The 19,892-nt window shown below is 41.7% G+C and overlaps 3 protein-coding genes across 10 annotated transcripts; 1 reads left to right on the top strand and 2 right to left on the bottom strand.

The window, feature by feature from the left end:
* The first annotated feature begins 343 nt into the window (after nt 1-343).
* Nucleotides 344-3,459, top strand: ube2a (ubiquitin-conjugating enzyme E2A (RAD6 homolog)). The gene is made up of 6 exons (XM_029164418.2): nt 344-538; nt 1,743-1,823; nt 1,922-1,947; nt 2,220-2,309; nt 2,400-2,488; nt 2,588-3,459. Exons 1-6 carry the CDS (start codon nt 495-497, stop codon nt 2,714-2,716), a joined length of 459 nt encoding a protein of 152 aa, XP_029020251.1. The 5' UTR covers nt 344-494; the 3' UTR covers nt 2,717-3,459.
* A 47-nt stretch (nt 3,460-3,506) lies between these two features.
* nkrf (NFKB repressing factor) lies at nt 3,507-7,486 on the bottom strand. 3 transcript variants are annotated; one of them, XM_055512349.1, is made up of 4 exons: nt 7,257-7,486; nt 7,103-7,170; nt 6,661-6,975; nt 3,507-6,398 (listed from the first exon to the last, which is right to left on the bottom strand). In XM_055512349.1, the coding sequence occupies exons 3-4, from the start codon at nt 6,749-6,751 to the stop codon at nt 4,162-4,164; spliced, it is 2,328 nt and encodes a 775-aa protein (XP_055368324.1). In that variant the 5' UTR covers nt 6,752-6,975; nt 7,103-7,170; nt 7,257-7,486; the 3' UTR covers nt 3,507-4,161. The 3 variants fall into 3 exon arrangements, with proteins under 3 accessions (XP_055368324.1, XP_029020215.1, XP_055368323.1); XM_029164382.3 differs by having other exon boundaries at nt 6,661-6,791; XM_055512348.1 differs by having other exon boundaries at nt 7,103-7,486.
* A 560-nt stretch (nt 7,487-8,046) lies between these two features.
* Nucleotides 8,047-19,656, bottom strand: septin6 (septin 6). 6 transcript variants are annotated; one of them, XM_029164393.3, is made up of 11 exons: nt 19,498-19,656; nt 17,825-17,939; nt 16,663-16,858; nt 16,250-16,436; nt 14,940-15,101; nt 14,763-14,859; nt 13,835-14,003; nt 13,557-13,689; nt 13,266-13,456; nt 12,010-12,057; nt 8,047-9,165 (listed from the first exon to the last, which is right to left on the bottom strand). In XM_029164393.3, the coding sequence occupies exons 1-10, from the start codon at nt 19,525-19,527 to the stop codon at nt 12,054-12,056; spliced, it is 1,284 nt and encodes a 427-aa protein (XP_029020226.1). In that variant the 5' UTR covers nt 19,528-19,656; the 3' UTR covers nt 8,047-9,165; nt 12,010-12,053. The 6 variants fall into 6 exon arrangements, 4 of the variants coding, with proteins under 4 accessions (XP_029020226.1, XP_029020224.1, XP_029020223.1 ...); XR_008695876.1 differs by lacking the exons at nt 8,047-9,165; nt 12,010-12,057 and adding exons at nt 9,524-9,749; nt 12,369-12,422; XR_003787166.3 differs by lacking the exons at nt 8,047-9,165; nt 12,010-12,057 and adding exons at nt 10,002-11,187; nt 12,369-12,422.
* Between the last annotated feature and the right edge of the window lie 236 nt (nt 19,657-19,892).

Here is a 19,892-nt window from a genome sequence, read left to right as displayed (position 1 = left end):
ATACACCGACTCAAATAAAGTGAATATGCCTAAGAACTGATGATTAAAATACTGAAAATATAGGGATCCTCACTGTGCTCGGAACAAACTGAACATGGGAGCTAAAACATATGACGTAATTTTCGTGGGAATGCTACAAAGTGTAAAGACAGGGTGCTTATCTACATTACAAACGTATTCCAGTCACGACTAAGCAAAAGTTATATAACAATCGAATGGCCATAAATATAAACAACGCGTGTAGTTGTATTATGTGTTTTGTGTGTCTGTGTAACTGTAGAGCGAAGAAATACAGAATCGATTTATGTTTATTCCCCTTTAGTCGAAGTGGTAGCGCCCTCAGACTGGCAGAGGTAGCCAAATATTTGACAAACTAGCAATTGTTAGCTAGGCTGCAGCTAGAAGTCAAAGCATATTTGCTGTTTTACAAAATACATCTCTTCAGATTCCATCCGCTTACGTTTATGATCCGGGTTTAGGTTTAGTGTAACAGGATGTCAACCCCAGCAAGACGACGCTTAATGAGAGATTTTAAACGGTAAGCGAGAGGAAAACAGAGACATATCCATAGCTACCGTTAGCAACCCAAGACTAGCTGGTTAGCCTTAGCTCAACGACATTTTATACAATGCCAAGAAATAATAATACCATATAATAATATTAATACCGGACAATACACGCGTCCTTATCTTTGCTGGGAGCTCAGCACATTTAGATCTGTATGTTTAGTATTAACAAGACCCCGACTAAGGGACTGACGGGTATCGTTAACAAGTGGTAAGTTACATGTATTGCGTTGGTAACAGAGTTAGTAAATGACCTGTGAACAGAAGTTCACTCGTGATCACAACCTGCTCTGCTAGGTTAATATTTCATATTCCCTGAAAACTATTCTCCTTTAAAACGAAGGCTCTCCTGGAACTAATAATGGTTTATAAGTGATTCCATCTTAGGGTTAGGGTTGCTCTAAAGAGGCCATTGTGATCGTGGAAGCTCCCATCCCCTGGCTTTGATAGATCACTATCTAAGCCTGAGGATAAGCAAACCATCTGCCATGCAGTTACTAAACACCTACTGACACTCAGCACAAGGTACATGTTTTGTCCCTAGTCCTTAGTATACTGAGACTACACCAATGCGGTCAGAGTCCAAGACCCCATTCTTTATCTCAGTCTTAATCATTATAGTAGTGGTACTAGTTATTTTCACTAAGAACAACCCACCAAAAAACTAAAGTCTAATTGCCTAAATAATAGTATTATGATTATAAAATACTTATAAAATATTTCAGGTATTGAAAAGTATTAGACGCTTAGAATTTGTTTTTTTTAAATGCCCCAGGACATATGTACAAAGTATTATATGGTGTGTATAGATACTGTTAGTAGAGTAGAGTTACAAGTTATAAATAGGATTTGTGTGATATTCGCAGAAATGATCTGGAAATCCCTCAGACCTCTGACTAGATATAATATATGTTCAATTAACTAATCCACTATCATTAGTCTGTCTTTTGCCTGCTTGTCAAGGTTGTGTTTAGTATAAAGTTTACACTTATATATATACATTATTTTATATATATTATCATAAAGGGGCCAGACCCACTGATCAAGATAGAATACAATCAGCTTTATAGGTCAAGTGTATTTGCACATACAAGATCTGCATGAGCACATACAAGAAATTTGATTCCAGTTCGGTGATATAACAGTAATAAAATTGTATGCTCTTTCTAAAATCAGACTGCAAGAGGATCCTCCAGCTGGAGTTAGTGGGGCACCATCAGAAAACAATATTATGGTATGGAACGCTGTCATTTTTGGGTGAGTCAAGTACCATAAAATATTTTTGTAATGAAACTCAATTTAAAAGATGGCACTGGAGCTTGAATAATGATTTACCACTTGTGCCTGTTTTTCAGACCAGAGGGAACACCTTTTGAAGATGGTAAGTCCATCTCTTCATGTTCAAGGAACCTTTTTCCAATTCTACCAGTAAATAGTTGTGATTCTAAGCTTTAGTTTTTAAATGTTAGAAAACTCTATGTCTAATAAACCAAGAATGGTGCTGAAGTCCATAAAATTATTCTTTCAGTCTATTTCGCTTTTGTTTTGGACTTTGTCACCACACGAGTCTATTTATGACCAGGCTGGTGATTTCAGTGACCTAAACAACTGGCGAGACTTATCTTTTTACAAGGTTTCTGTTTTTACTCTCAGGAACTTTCAAACTTACTATTGAATTCACAGAGGAATATCCAAATAAACCTCCAACAGTGCGATTTGTCTCCAAAATGTTTCATCCAAATGGTATGTATTAGATGGATTAGATGTTATTTTTTGAATCCTATTTCTTTATTATGTGTCAGAAACCCTTATTGTCACTGCACTTTTTTACAGTGTATGCAGATGGCAGCATATGCTTAGATATACTTCAGAATCGCTGGAGTCCAACCTATGATGTCTCTTCAATCTTAACCTCAATACAGGTAAATGATTAACACAATTTTTGAAGTATGTTAGTTAACATTGTTGTATCATAAAAGCTAACTGGAAACTTAACACGTTAACATCTTCTGTTCTACAAGTCTTTACTGGATGAGCCAAACCCCAACAGCCCAGCTAACAGCCAAGCAGCCCAGCTGTATCAGGAAAACAAGCGGGAATATGAGAAGAGAGTTTCTGCTATTGTTGAACAGAGTTGGCGTGACTGTTGACCTCTGTTGACGTGTATGAACAGTGTCCAGCTCCGAATCAAGAAACCACCCAATCTCACAGAAATACAACATATCTTAAAATCCTTCTCAGTATATTTGTCCCATAGCTGTTGCTAAGTTTGTATGCTGTTGTGTTGTGGCATTCACTCCTACAGAATGTTGTTTATGGGCAATAGCGTGTTTGTTAAAAGTTAATGTACCTTGTTATGTCTGGGTTACTGGCTACGTGCCCCAAGTCTTTTCTCTTTTTAAAGGGTTGTCACTTTTTTTATCCGTGTCTTCATACACTAAGTGAAGTGCTTGGATCATTCAGTGACAATTAGATGTGCTTGCTGTGTGAGTTGCTGTGTAGATACAAACAGTTTACCAATTGGGTGTTCGTCCTGTTTCGCCCCGTTAGCGGGACAGAAAACCGACCTTTAATAGACACCGGTGTCTCTAACAAGTTGTCAGATCAACAGATGCCTTTCTTTCAGATGTTTTTGTGCAGCCTTTGATTTAAAAAAAAAAAGAAATTGACATTGGTGATCAGGATGTCCTGTCGATGTGAAACAAGGTACTGCACCCCATTGTGGGCACTTGTTTAATCAATAAAAGGCCATGTGGGAACATTTTATGCTGTTTTACACAGTGCCGATAATACATAAAACAAGATGGTGTCTGCCTTTCAATTATACAATTTTTCACTGGTAACCCGTGTAACAAATTGTACATTTTCTTGTAAATAAAATAAATATACATCAGTCTCTTTGTTGCCTTTTCCATATCCACCTTAATCAGGGCCAGCCTATTGATGGTTGTCAGTTTTAATTTATTTAGTTATTACAGCTGTGAAAACAAGCAGACAAGTTAAATGTACTCACATGAACCAATACATTGGACATTTGACAAAGATCACAGCTCAGAGTTTCCATGTGAAGACTTTCTGATCACAGATGCAGCTTGTAGCAAACAACATTGCAGGTATTGCTGAGTTCATATGTGTCACTACAATGAGACTAGTATGAGCACCTAGCTACATGTTTGATGTCAATGTCTGTTCGATCCTTGTCTTCTGAGTCAGCTCTAAATGTTCAAACACCAGTCAAAAGCTGCAAGTTCTGCCAGGTTTCTTAAATAGTCACGAAACAAATAGATTTTTTTAAACTCATGGTGTAATGAGAGCATCATCAGGAGAGGATACCACAGAGCACTGAACGCAAGGCTTTGCAAAACTTTTACAAACATACCTCGATATGTGGAATGGCAGGAGACTTGTCCTGAAGCTCCCGATAAAGCAAACACATTTTATGGCAAAGGAATGCAGAAACTGTAGGGGATACCTGAAAGAGTCATTTGTGTGTGTGTGTGTTATAAATCTGTCACACTTGTTGTGGTCGCGTTTCGTTTACGCTGAAGTCCGCACCAACGACTGTATTGACTCTTTCCAAATGTTGTCATGCATTTCAGTGAGAGGCCTGAGGTTTCACCAGCTCATATCTTCCCACCTGTCCCTCCTGTAAAAGCTGATCTATGAGCTGTTCTTTGTGCACTTTCCGACTGACGACAAGAAACCTCTGCTTTCCCTGCCCGTACGATTTACTCCGTAGGCCGTACTTCTGAGATATTTGGTGGATCTGTTTGCGCTCGTCATTGGTGAGGTCAGGTGAGAAGCGAAGGTCGTCCTGACGATCTGAGCTTGCGTAGTTCCGGATTATGTCTTCAATATCACGCTTGAGGAGCTGGTTTCCAGCTTTGTCCATGTCCATACCCAGTCCTTCTCTGGAGAACTGCTCCTTCACTCTGATCGGTTCTGCGATGCCTTCCCCATCTCGACCCAGACCACCACCCTTCCATCCCATCTTGCGTAGCAGCTGGTTCCCAATGTTGTCTTCCTTTATTTCCTGTCTTGTGGCCTCTTCACCAGCGCGACTGAGGATCTGCGATCTGGATATGGCATCACTGTGATCCTCCTTCCTTAGGGTAGACTTCACCACAGCCTGTGTCTGTCTCAGCGTGGCCAGAGCTTCATCTGCTGCTATGTGCTTCACTATTTTCTTTGGCCCAATTCCTGCCGCCACAAACTGTCCTTCCAAGTAAACTTCGCACCTCCAGCGATGATCAGGGAGAACAGTAAACTTATAATCAGCAGTCACTTTATTGAACTGGGCTGTGTCATTAATGATGCAGATTGCATTGTCAGAGTTTTCCAGGATGACCAGCTCACTCAAGTGCTTTTTTTTGCCAACCTGTTGTCCAAAGCGCCCACCAGAATCGGACCGATTACTCCCTCTATAGTGTGGCTTCTGTTGCACCTCCTGCTGCAGCAGCTGTCGTTGTGCTTGGTTCATGCGAAGTTTCCTCACCGCGTCTTCAGCTGCCGCATGTTTTGAGCCCTTTTTAGTGCCCGTTGCCTGCGCCACGAGCTCATCCTGCAGGAAAACACTGCAACGCCAAGCACTGTTGGGGAGATGGTCAAACTTGTAGTCTATCTTCATACGATTAAATGCTGCAGAATTGTTGAGTATGCAGATGGCATCGTGAGCATTGTCCATAACTACAAACTCTGTCCAGTGTTTGCCCTTGTCAGGCTCATACTGGCCCTTAGAGCTGGGTGTTGGTTTATCCTCTGGGTTGCGAAGTGCAGGTAAAAAGGCAGGGGTTGGGCTAAGCATCTGGCACACAACCATGTCATTGACTATGGAGTGCCTGTATTTGCGCTGAACAACACGAACCTCAACTGGTTTCAGAAAAAGTTTGACAGCTTGTTCGGAGGCTCTGTCCCGTGCCCCATTTTTACTGCCAGAGTATCCAGTAGCCAGATACACACCCTGGCATCTCAGTTCACAGGCGTAGCCATCTGTCGGAACTTTCCTGTTCTTCGGTAGATCAGTCTGCGGAATATCCTTCAAATTAACATAAATATACTCGGGATTGGTCTTGCAGGCCTGAATACTGCGACTTAACATGAAATTAAAGTTTGGGGAGTCACTTCCAGTCATAAACAAAGGGTCCCTAAAAGCAACATCCAGTGCAGATGCTACACTGGCGATCAGCCTTTGCTTTTCATCCAATGTTAACTGAGAAATAGGAAGTGGCTGAGATAAAGAGCCTGACTGAGACATGGTAGGGCTGCTCCGGTCTGGGTTGCTGTAGACTCTGCTGAAAGGCCTGTTGGATGATGGCCGATCTTGATTACCGTATCCCAAACCCTGACGTCCTGAATCCCAGCCTCCTGATCTGCTACCTCCCCCATAGCCATTGTACCTGTGGGGCTGACAGTAAGTGTCTGAAACCCGAGAAGTATGCGCTTCATACCTGGTTGTGTAGTCCTGCTGTGTTTTTGCCATAAAGTTTGAAGTGAACCCTCGTGAGCCATAACCTAAACCACTCGTGCCACTTGAAATCTCTCGGTCCCGGTATCCATCTCGATGGGTACCCCACGGGTCAGAACTGTAGGAGGGCACTCTGTCAAAAGCAGGCCTCAGAAAAGAGCCCTGTGCTTTGCTGGTGCTGCCGTAGGAGGCGTGTTCAGAGTCAGACTTTCTCACGCAGTACATCTCACTCCTCCTTCGCTCCTTATCGTTCTCCTTCTCATCCGCATAGGTTCCTCCACTGCTTCCACCACTAACGAAATGTACAGGCTCAAATCGGGAACTGAAACCAAATTTTGATGCAGGCATTTTCCGCATGGGCTCGTCTCCTGGAGGAACAACAAAGGTAGTTTTAGGATTTTGGTTCTATTACACTGGTTTTTAGTCATTTCTTTTCAAAAAGATGTTGTGGTAGTTTAAACATGCACATTCACAAAGACACCACATTAAATCAGCCGTTACCATTTGTGTTGTATGATTAAGTCAATATGATACTGGCAAATTATATTATATTTACTGCTGCGATAATTCTGCAAAAGGTTGTGACATGCAATCAAGTGCACATCAAACAGCCAAGACATATATACTTACTGCCATCAGAAAGAGTAGGTCTCTTTTTTGCTTCAGAACTAGGACTTGGGTCAAAGGAGGGCATTTCGCCAGAGTCGGTCTCTTCTGCCATCACCTAGGCCGTCCAAATCAAATGCAGGCCATACCTGTAACTGAGGCCACAGACAAGCACACGTAAACACGTGAACACAGTGGGTTAATACACCATGCTGCAGACGGAGGATCAGACCTCCTCTGCACAAAGCAACACCACCTGACGCCAGCCTGCACCGAGACGTGAGCTTTGGGCCGGGCCCGAGACGCGCAATGACTGGATGTGGTGGGAAGAAGATGAATCTGGTGCAAACACAAAGCTGTGGCAGAATGACGCAGTGGACTCGCAGGGTACACAAGCTAACGCGTTCACCCAGCGAAACATGGCGTAAAGCGCGCACATGCGTAGCTGCTCGCCGTCGGTTCTTACCTTAAGGTGCAGCCCGTGGTACAGTCTGCACGCCTGTACGTCAGCTGAGCAGCGGACCGAGGCTCTACCTGTATAAACAAAGATTACGAGTAGCTTATAACCAGCTAGAGACTCCTCGCGTTAGCCGCCTAGCCTCCAGCTAACTTAGACGCACTTCAACTAGCTCATGTAGTTTTCCAGCACATTCCGTCCTTCGGGAGAACCGACATCCGGGTTTCCGTCCGTTGCCGGACTTCCGAAGCGGGTCGTGAAAAATACCCAGCAACTCCCGGCGGGAGAGATAAACACCCATTCAAGGGAAGAAGGAAGCATCCATTTTCTGGTCCAGATACCGTAATCATGGCGTCTGTCACCGCCGTGACCCACAATGCTTTGCCGCTGGACAGTTCAGGCACGACGAGTCGCTGTCAGTGCGCTTGGTCTGAGTCACGTGGTGTCAACTCAGACGCACATACATCACCGAGTTTACTGCAGTAAGCTCAGGGTAAACGCCTGAAAGAAACATGCTCATATCAGGTGCAACAAGGGTCCAAAGGTTTCTGTATCCACACGTCATTTCTTCTTTTATTGACTAGTTGATGTGATTTGTTTTAAGCAGTATAGTCAATTAAGGGTAGAACAATTAAGGTTGGCAATAGGTCATCAGGTATGTATTTGATATTAGGTCAGAGAAAAGATTAAATAGTCAGAACAGATAACGTTAAATAACAGAAGACGGAGGAAAAGATGACGAAAGATCATAAAGCTCATCCCTTCAGCTCAGACTTTGCTAAAACTTCTTTAACAATGTAGTAAAATATAAACATTTTATCCACAAAACCATCATTAGTTTAATTTGGTTTAAATATTATATTATATATAATAATATAACCATTAAGATGGTTAACTCACCAAACAGTCAAAAAGAAGTAAACACTGGCATCAAATGCAGCAAATACAAAAGCTTCACATTTTTTGGATGTTTTTATTGAAAATGTACATCAATGGAATCAAACTAAAGGAAGATACTGAATCATCTGTAGTGTGGGAGAGGCTCTGACTGATACTAGAAAAATGTATGGCATTTTCTGACACAAAATTTTACTTTACACTCAGTCACGTCCAAAGATCATACATAATAAACAACAAGTCTCCACTTCAATACACAAAATATATCCTTATAAATTATATAAATGTACGAGTATCTTTAATACTCCTATCTGGGATTCAGTTCAACTCCATCCTATACTAATATTTGGCCAAATGGGAGTTGGAGCCATGGGACAGAGCAAATATACATCAATAATATGCACCATTTTGAAGAAAACAGCAAAGAAGTTTAACTGCAAAATGCAGATATTAGGGAATAAAATCAAGCAGGTCAAAGATCACAGCGGTAATAAAATAAAAATATGCATGCAAAATATAGAAGAGGCCAATGAATAATAAAGCACAATGTGTAATACAAGGCCATGCCATGTGACCTCCATGGTATTCATCAGTGACGTGTAAACAGGTGCAGAAATATTGCTTTGGCTGTTTTTCAGCTGTTTTCTATTCAGAAAACCTGCAGGCAGGAGAGGATCACCTCAAACCTGATCTAAGAGAACGTATCTTACCCCTCATAACCCATTTATTACTAACGTGTTAACATTATTTCTTAGGTGATTGTTTGTATTTAATGTTTCAGCAGTGGTCTATTTTCATGTGTACGTTGTAATAAGAATCCTATAGAAGTGCCTACTGCAGGTTACAGTAATAAAAAAAATCAAATAATGGTTTCTAATAATAAGTCCTACAAATGTATAAACTCCCCAATGATACAAGAGTGTTTTTATATACATTAAGACATTATATTTGCAATTTATACTGTCCCTGGCTCGTAAACTGCCTGGGTTTAGAGTTTTCTTAGGTGGTCAGAAATACCATGCGAGTCCACAAAAGGCCATATTCAACAAAAGGAGATGCAAAGGGAAGAATAAAAAAGGCTGTTCAAGCAAGAAAATCAGGAAGAGGTAAAGGTTGCTTAGTTCTTGTTGAAGCTGCAATCCCCTCTTCAGGTGGTCAAGACAGGTTAAAAGAAGCTAAAGAGACAAAGAGAAAGCAAGCAGTTAGAGAGTTGGCAAAGCAGGAACACCTTCGTGATTCACATCAGAAGTGCAGCCGATGTCATGGGGAGGAGAGAGTTTGGTTTTAATATTGGCATTGCAAAATTCAGCTCACAAAACAAAAAAACACAATAAGCACGACTACCTGGGCCCATTGACAGTCCTATGTTATTGGCTGTGGTTCATCTCACTGAGCCAAACTGTGAATGTTATACAAATTACAACTCAATAGGTGCACTGCACACACACCTGTTGTGATTTAGACAGATCTCTGGTGGAAAGAAGTGGATCGTTTGTTAGTCACAGCAAAAAAACAGAAGAGGTAACAAAACAATTCACAGCCATACGCAAGAATTTAATTGCTAAAGGTGATGTTAGCGAAGCAGCGACACACACGTTTACTTAAAAACATACAACGGAGCAGGTAAAAACTCAGAAGCCCTGAAGGACGGGATCCACAAGATCTCTGGTCACAACTGAGGTAACACAGTAGGCACACAGGCCGTTTCCCCTGCAAAGCTCGAGGGCTGAGGACCTACTCAGTGCAGAGCCAGGGATTACTGCAAAGAAAAGTGACACCACACAGACCAGTGAGCTCACAGTTAGGAGGGGGACCGGCTCTTTTTCTGTCCACTTCCACCCCGAACCTTTTATGCTTTAAAAAGTTCGTTTTAGACCTCGAAGAATTTTGGATGTTTAGAAGTCAAGTGTCCAAACAACATGTAAATAAATGTAGCTTAATAGGGTTAATCAAACCTTCAGTACACATATATATATATATATATATAAAACACACAATTAATATGGCCACATTGTAATATTTGGTGGAAAAATGGCCTTTATTTATTTTTGAGATAATTCTTTAACGCATAATACTTAATACAAACAAGATTGGTCCCCGCAGGACAATGGATATCATGATAAACGACGTAAATGTGCCTTCATAATGGGTAAAATAAAAAAGAAAGTTACAATTGCACTGATAACATTAAAACATACTTAAAAAACATCACATTTGTGTGTAATAGGGAGAAAAGTGCAAATGTGAAAGCTAATACAAGTAAGCACATAACAAATGACAACGAATGAGGTATGAGAGAAGTGGCAAAGAGATTAGGCTCATCTGCTCATGCATCAGGCCAAAGTGAAACAGCATCAGCACTGGAAAATATTGTTCATTTAGTAAACCTGTCAATTAACTCCGTCTAGTGGAGTGGCAAGCTTTAAGTTGTTTATGAATTCAAATCATGGAAATCATAGTTCGAAGCAGGCGCCACCAGTCCTGCATGGAGCCAAATATACAGGAAACAAACAAATAATCCAGCATCAGTACAATGTCACCTAAATGACATCAGCCTCATTGTTTAAGATACATCTATTGTTTCACTGCTTGACTACAGTATAGAATTACAGTAAACAATGTATTTTCCATTAGCAGCAATAACTGTGGTTTAAGTTAAAAGTCTCCAGAAGACATTTTTAAAAGCCATCAGTACTGTATACAAAGTAAATTAAATAAATCATTTAATTTACTAACATGTTTTTCACTGCAACCTACTGATGTTGCATATATTGTAATAACTAAACTCAGATCTCAATGTTTGATGCATATTTCTCTTTAGCCTTGATACATTTCAGCCCATCACAACCGTAGCCATGTACGTTGATATAAAAAGCTGGCTTCATCATGCAAAGAATCTTTAAAAAAACAAATATGGAATGCATTAATTGTAAAACTTCATTTTAAAAAACAAAAGCTGAATAAGTGCTTGTAAAAGCCGTGTGACACACAAGCAACATTCAGCAAATACAAAAAGGTGATGTCAAACTGACAGCAACGCCCAGCGTCTTCCACCGAGCAGGGGTGAGCATGTGGAGGGGTGGGTATTACGGGGGTTAGGTGAGGATGGGGAAGGGATACTGTAAAGGATGATGGGGTGGGAACTCATTCACAGCAGGACGGCCACAAGGGAGCACATTTTCTACAGCGATCCTAAGCTGGAAACGAGAGAGAAGGGCTGTTATTGCTTCCTTTGAGTCAAAACATCACCATGACACACAGTTAAACATCAGACATAACATCAATATTAGTGACAAGATGGTATTTAGGGGAAGTCATGCTTTTAAGTTAACTCAAAAGAATTATCTGCATAAGTGAAAGTGCAAGTACAGTTGTCTAGTCTTTAGATTTAGACCAACGAACAAATGCCCCACTGTCTCACGTCACAGAAAGCTGCTTGTTCTCATCCAATCTTTAACTGTTTGAGTTCACAGATGTTTGTATGCCCTAGTGGCTGAAACATCTCCCTCTGTAGATTTTAAGAGGGATGGGCTAGGTCATCATATGGCTTTGAGATCAACAAAACATGACATATGCACTAACGCAGATGGACCCTGGGGCTCTTTGCTGCTCCGCTGTGACCTGTCTTCACTGCAGCCCTGAATGGTTCTTTGTGCGAACGCAGAGGCGGAGTAAGACCACAAAAAGAAGACTGTTGTAGATTTAGAGAGGCAGATGGGGCAGTATATGGAATGAGTGTGTGGTGATCTAATAAACTGGCTGATCTAGAAGCTGGCATCAAGACAGTAAACACTGCCAGCCAAGGATATTATTGACACAGATGTTTACCAGTGGAGTAAAGCAGGCCTGCAACAACGTACCAATTTTTTATTCTAGATGTAAAGTATTTAACAAGTAAATTAAAGCCTTGTTAAACGGATTATAGATTAATTCTCAACAAATTTAGAAATAAAAACTAAATCAGAATTTATTAAACTGCAGCTAATGTGTCTTTACTGTTGAAATGAGCAAATTCTTACCAGAAAAGGTGCCTCATGCAGCATGCAGCAAGGGAAGGGGGAGGTTAACTGGAAAACATTATGGATGCAACATAGGTGACACATGCACTCACACGACAGATTCAAATCTACAAAACAATCAGTAGTTAATAACGTGTCTCCTGGGGACTGAAGAAAACGCAGACTTTCTAAAGTAGAAAAATATTATTAAATGTAAATAAAAACAAAACAAAACATTAAGTCTGTTTTAATCAGTTTCCCACAGACAAAGCCAAAGTTGCAAAGCTGCAGCCTTTGGAAAGGATAGTGTCCAGGCAGAGCTGAGAGAGGAGGCTGTGAAGAAAATCATTTAACAAGGAAGACAATAAAGCAATAAGAACCTTCTCAGTGCAAGTGTGGCCTTCCTTTTTTTAACAGGCACGGAGTCACATCAGCTTGAAAACACAATAAGGAGGGGATTACAAACATGAAGAGACCACAGCCAGCGAAGCCATGGACGGACACACGGCTGCAGTACTTGACGGTCATCAAAATACCGCCTTACAATCACGACTTCATTATAACGAAGTCTATCTAAAAGGATTCAGATTCACAGAATAAGTGTCAGAAAACCTAACAAATGGAGCGATGACAGTGCATAGATGCATTCAAGCCACAACACTGGATATTAGCATATTGCTCAATAGTTTCCATGAAGCAAATAAAACAAAAGGAAACTGAGCTTAGGAACATGTACTTCATTTATCAGTGTCTTTTGCAATGAAGTGGTTCTCAGCTTGAGTCACCAGGAACATTAAATCACAGTGAACATTACAGACCACAATTCACTCATTCACTCAAACACCAACCGTTGGCCATCTTTCAACTATTTCAATGAGGACAGCTTGTCATTTTCATTCTCTCCTCCCTCTCTGCTTCTTGTATTTTTCCATATTGTTGGTGAATTCTGGTCAGTAACTATATTTGCTCTTATGAAGACAGTAAATAGCAGAACTGATTTGCTTCTCAAACAAAGAGCAGAGGGAGAGTGACAGGATTCCTAATTTGGCTAAGACTTATGTGGATTTAATTTTAAAAATCAACTAAATACTCAGCGATATTAGAGGGACAGTAAAGGTGGTGCTCCAGCACTATTTCAGACAGAGAGACCCAACATCCAGGAAGGTATCTATTAATCATCACACAGCTACAACCCCACAGGGTTATAGGACTCGGCTTGGTGGTCTCCTGCACCTTTGGCACAAGGATAAAAACATGGCAAAGAGAGTAATACTTACTTTTTTCTCTCTTTGTCCCTCTTGAGTGTGGTAGAACCTCCTGCCTGCTGAGCTTGGTTCTGCAAGAGCTCTGCAGCAGTCTTTTTCTGTTTGAACGTGTTGAGCTCATCGTCAAGAGACTTCTTCTTTTCTTCCAGTTTCTTTTTTTCGTCCTGGTGAAGCTTCTTCAAACGGTCAAACTTCTCATGCAGCTACGTGGTGATGACAAAAAAAATGAGCATTGTGTGTTAATGAAGTTAGTAGAAACCATAGCCAGCAATACACTTGACTTGATGTTAAAGGTTAATGCACCTCTTTCTCTGCTTCTTTAAGCTCAGCTTCCTTCTCTTTCACTCGTTGGACAAACATTTGCCTCATTTCTTCTTCCTTCTTCTGCAGCTCGCCCATGAACTCATTTCTCTTAGCTTCATACGTCTCCTGCAGACTGACAGTACAATGGAGGAAAGAAAAGCAATTTATTAACATTACGCTGAACACACATACACAGAGAAACCTGCACTACTGCAAGCTATCTAAGGGCTGCAAAGATAAATGGCAATCACAGAAATACAAAGTGTCAGATCCTGTACCTGAAGGGCTTGCTGTCAGGGTCTGTGTCCTTGAAGCCCATCTCCTCCAGTTTGCAGCGGCGATAAAGCTCATAATGACGCGTGTGAGTCTGTTCTCGCAGATCTTCCATGTTCACTCTGATCAGCATTTCTCTCAACTTGACGAAGTCACAGTGGTTCTCATTCTCCACTAGGAGGCACAAATTAAAAGTTTAGCCTACACAGCAAGATTTTATATAGAAGGAAAATAAAGTACAATTAGACATCAGTATCTGGAATGATAGACTATTTGCAATATACAAAATCTAAAAATGTCATGTGTTGTGACTCAGTTTCAGCGCAGCCAGTGGCACTAAGACGTAATGGTGCTGTTCACGTCCTGAAGCTTCTCTATCAATCTGGTTACTGGACTGAGCCCTGCTCTAGAGATGACTGTAACTTCATAGGAGTGAACACGGATTCACACAGTTTGTGGAGATCCCAATGTCAGATAAACCCTGCAGCCAGAAATATTATATAGTGAAGCATCACAACAGAAATTCAGTCAGCTGGGTAACAACCTTAACAACAAGAATCATATAACACACCAGACAGTATGACGTTCATGAGTTCGTACTTTAGGAAGGCTTTAAGATGTTTCTCTACTAATCCTATTTCTATTCAGCCTGTGGATGTCAAGCCTTACCATTTCAACATGTTATTGGAAGAAGATGGAAATGAACTCATTACAAGGCCTAATTACTTGTAATACAAATATCTAACAGCTGCTGCAGTTCACACAGGGGAACATAGCATCAGAGAAGGTGCTGTAGCTAAATGAGGTTATATAACTAGTGTACATCAGCTTTTTGAGCTGAGGGAGAACACGAGGCGGTGGAGTGAGAGCTGCTAAAACTGTGACAGCAGGAACATGCTCTCATTTCCTGTGCAGGATGTGACCCAGGCTTACCCTGCACGGTCCCCCAGGGGTACTGCCGGGCCTTCACCATCTTGTTCCCAATCTTAACTTCCTCCGTGCTCCCCACCACAGCAAACGGCAAGTGGCTCTGCGGAGCAGAGAAAATAACATAAATAACATCAGATCTTATGTTGAAAAAGTGACCTAAGATAAGTGTGGACTGCTTACATTCATGGTGGAGTTGATCTCTGCCACAGACTCATCATCAGTGGGGAACTGGTAGATCTGCACTCCATTGCTGACCAACTCACTGGTGATTTTGATTTTGAACTTGGCCAGTTCGCTCTTGGAGATGGCATCTGACTTTGCAATGATTGGGATAATGTTGACCTACGGTTGAAAAATGAGGAGAGAAGCAGTTACAGATCATTACTTCTTCAACTTCTATAGTTCAAACTAATAAAAAGCTGTTGCAAAATGTAAAAGACATCATAAAAGAAAACACTGGTTGGAGCATAATAAACAAAAAGGTAGCTGCTGACGTTTTTCCTTTCCTATTCTAAATCACTGTCACGAAAATAAAGTATGCAACAAATAGAGTGCCAAGCTTTTACATCCTGCTCTATAGCAAATCAAAGCGCTCCACGATGATGTAAAGAGTCGGTCCTAAGGCTGCAACAAGATGTAAGGCAATCTATGTTATCTACACAGAGAACTACAGAGATAGAAAGGAGGGAAAAACAGCCGGGCTCATACCCATATACATTTAGAACTAGCTGATGAGTCACTCCCACACAGCTACTTGCTCAACAAATGTGGGCTACCTAACGACAAAGGACGCCCAGGGTCATGTGTAACCCTCAGTCGAGGTAGAATCTTGCTCAAGCACACTTCAGCGGTGTGTTGTTTAAAGCTCCCTCCAGGTGAATGCTTTAACAAAGGCGGCTCTGCTTTTGATCACAGTTGCGAGCGCTTGCTCGAGGGCACAGCTGCTCTGGCAAACACTGAGCCAACTCTTTGTGCAGATGCCAGGAGGTCTATGCAAATAAGCTGCCCTGGAAAGGACCCCGCAAAACGAGACGGCATTCACTGAGCCGAGTGTATTTCACAGCTGACCTACACCAACGCTGTAACAAGACCAGAGCCAATTTGCGCACACAGTCCGATGGCCTGGAAAGTGTTTATGACCCATGACTAGAGTGGATTGATCAAACTCTGAAAACAATCATGCAGTGCCAAAGGATTTACCTACAGGATATCAGCAGCATGCTACAGCAGCTGTATTCGTGCTTGTAGGCATGTAGTTTTTTTTTAATACATATTTAGGCTGCAATTGTACTTTTTACTTAATGCTATACATAACTAGCCAAAAATAATGCGTGAAATGTAATAATAAACTCTAACATGCTTTGCATATGCTGAGGATATTATTACATCAACAATAACCGCTATTGTTCAGGAAATGAATGGAGAACTCAAAAGTGAATCTCTTATATGAATAACACGTCTCGGTATTACTTTGATCAAATGAATCTCACCTTGCTATCAAGTTTCTTCATGGTCACCAAGTCCAAGGATTTGAGCGAGTGTCCTGTGGGAGCGATGAAATACAGGCACGCATGTATGCGGGTGTCATGGTAGCTGTGCAATGTGCGCTTGATTTTCAGTTCCTCCTGAAGATATGCTTCAAACTGGGCATCAATGAACTCCACAATGGACTTGTAGCTGTCAGAAAAGAAGAGACATAATAATAGTGTTTTTGCAGACATGAATCTTTGTAAAGTAGTGCCCTAAATTGAACATGTTGAAGCTTAGCATCTCGACTCAAACCATAAATATCTGCTATTTACACATTTAGGAAATATTATTCACAATTATTATCATAAATACTGTGAAACAAGTGACATTGATAAACACTTGTGTGTAAAATCTGCTGTCCAGTCATCTTTACCTGTCCTCTTTGTTGATCTGATCCCCAAAGCCCACTGTGTTGACAACTGTGAGTTTAAGGCGTACGTTGCTCTCCTGGAGTTCGTAGGTGTTCGACTTCAGCGTGACTCCTGGCTGGTTGTGCTGGGTAGGTTCACCTTCAAACTTGGTGTTGAACAACGTGTCCATTAGAGTGGACTTCCCCAGACCAGTTTCCCCTGGACAACACAGAAAAAGGGCAATGTCACTGTGATCTAACTTTGTGCAATGCAAAATAAATAATTTACATAGTGTCCCTTTGTCATCATCATTCTGCAGCCATAAAATATTAATCAATAAAATAATGATTCATAAGACACTTGAACTGACTACTACACCAAGGAAATAAAAACAAAACCATTAAAATACATGTCTAATAGGTCAGTGTATATTCAGTGAGATGCTCATTGTATTAAAATTAGAGGCACTTAATCAGCAGAAGTATTTGCTTATTTACTGATGTATTTTGACATCCACTCACTGATAGAGGCTGTCAGATGACTAAGATACACGGCTCCCTCTGTATGAAAAGCTATTTTTATTCTTCATAGCCTGACCTACAGTCTACACGCGTTAGCCCATTTTGGTAGGACATCTAGCTGTGCGCCAAAATTTGTATCTTCCCCTTACAATTCAAACTAAGTAATGGATCAAGGGCCCTGCTACCATTTGTTGAGAAAGGTTCAGATTACTATAGTGAATGCGCTCATGCTGAACACAATTTGGCACCTTGTTTGGAAAAGATCGATGATACAGTCAATGCAACAACCCAAGCTAATTTCTTAAGTAGCACTTTCAAGCCGAGGCTTGAAAAACAAAATAAATAACAGAAGAACCCTTTGCAAATGTCAAGACTCCCAGTTCAAACCACAACAAAGTTATAAGAGATCACATGTCTTTGCCTCAAGTATTGCTTGTACTTGGCACACGTGAGCAGCGCGTGAGTCACAGAGTAGCCTTTACAGTCGTTAGTCTTGTGCATCGTGTTTGCTTCATTGGGGATATACACTGTAAAATAAATGTGAGCAACTCGAACACTAAGCACACTGCTTTACATCGTGTCGTGTTTACATCGAAGCAAAGTAAATCCTCTTTTAGCCTTTAAGGAAACACAGTAGAAGCACTATTATACGTGAAACACTCACCAACACAGAGAATGTTGAAGCAGAAGCCGTGGTTTACAGACTTGTTGACCAGCTGGTCAGGCATACTGTCAAAGCCAACATGGCCTGACAGAGGAACAGCACGGGCACCTTCACCCTGGAAATAAGAGGAATTAACATCTAGTGTTGGACGATTTGCATTATTCAGGCACATAGTCTTGCACATGATCCAACACAGTAGATCATTTTTATTCTGTTGGTGAAAACCTTGAATCAAACTAGAGCCCATTCCAAGCTCGTTTACCCATTTAAACTTGTGTTGAGGACTGAAATAAGGTGCAGTGCAAATCGCTTCCTGTTTCCTTTGCTTTCTTACTTTCTTCCACGGTCGAGACAGTTCAAAACCACCATGTACATATATGGAGAGGCAGCTGTGTTCATTCAGACTCAGAGTCAAAACTCCATATCTACATACTTATACCCTTAAACTGTCCATTTCAGCCAGCTGGACTTCCTATTCACTTCACTATTTCACTATTTGTGCACAGCACAGCAGAATGACACTTAACACTTGTGTGTAAATGCGGTGGTGTTACACGTGTGTGGGCGTGTAGGTGGCTGCGAGCATCTCCATCTCTGCAAATCTCGTTTCGGAGGCTCTGTCTACATTACGAGGTGCAGGAGAGCAAAGAATTTAGATTATACGGCAAAAACAGCCACATTTTGTGCAAGTGACCATTATGCGGCCTGACCTAACAGTGTTGCTGTGCAATGCGGCGACGGCTTTGCAAGAAAAAACATTCCATTTAAAACAACCAGACATGTTGATGGTCCTGAACAGTTGTGGATTATTTGGATAGTTGGGTTTAAACAGCTGAAGGAGCACTTGGAAAACTGGGGCTAATGTGAAGGACAAACACTCGGCCCTCTTCAGTTGCAAGTGCAACATTCCTGAAGCCATCCCTGCATTTTAAGACGGCCAAGTTACACATTGCGGGTTTTCATTCAATGGGCCACAAAGGGATATCAAGCTGGAAAAGCTGCCTATTCCGAGCACTCCCCCGTGGTCAAGTGGCTTCCTTTCCGCCCCAGGCAGAAAAAAGGCCAAACTTTTCGCACGCTTTTCAAAGTGTAGGTCTGAAAAGCTTGGGAGCAGCGAGGTTCGGGGCTTTTCTTTGCAAATCAGACAACGCCCGAGTGAAGTTAACGGGACTCGCGTGGAGCAACGTAACGGAAATGAGCACCGGAGCGGACGGGGGTGGTCAGAATGAATGGCCTACCGACGGCAACGTCGCGCCTCGGCGTTGGAACGTCAGCGGCGAGCGCATTATTTAGGACACTTGGTTTCGTGAAGCACCGCGTCGTGGGGGAACGTGTTAGCTAACGACACTTAACGATCCAGGCACAGGAAGTGTGCAGGTGTTAGCTAGCTGGAGAGAAATGGAAATACAGGACGGTAAATGTCCTGACGGAGAGCTTCGTCTAAACACTCCATGGCCTTCACTTAATTCATTTCGTTTATAATGCATAATCAGATTTATATGTGTATATGTCTAGTTTTGCTATATCAAGTTACATTGAATTCTACACCGAATGAAGCCCCGGATATCGGATGCTGAGAAGCGTCTCCTGCCCGTGACATCCTGTGTGCTATAATACGGGCTGCGCTACTTCCAACATACACGCGCTAATATCATCCCGAGGCTGCTACTCACCGCTTGCCTCGCTATCTCGGTTGACGCCATGGCGGTAGCTGCTAGCCAGATGAACGCGCTGCTCCTGCTTGAGCTTAGCAAACGACTCCAAAGCGGCCGTTGAGGTTACGCCGAACGGTGGCCTACTGGACTGTACCACGTCACAACAGGGCGTTTGGTGATTCTCAACTCACGTTCCGGCTACTTTACCGGCATAGACGGCTGTTTGACGAATATCTATAACTACGATTAATTTTAATACAATGTCTGATGGTTCTCGAGGCTGCTTTACTTCAAATAATATTTTTTTAGGTAAGCTTTTTCCTCTGGACTCCCCCGCAGACTGTCATGGTGGTTTCGTCTGCTGAGAATAGTGGAACAAAATCAGTGAACTGTACAACAACTATTAGTTGTCA

Source organism: Betta splendens, chromosome 10, assembly GCF_900634795.4.
Source record: "Betta splendens chromosome 10, fBetSpl5.4, whole genome shotgun sequence".
Lineage (NCBI taxonomy): Eukaryota > Metazoa > Chordata > Actinopteri > Anabantiformes > Osphronemidae > Betta > Betta splendens.
This window is presented reverse-complemented; position numbering and strand designations above follow the sequence as displayed.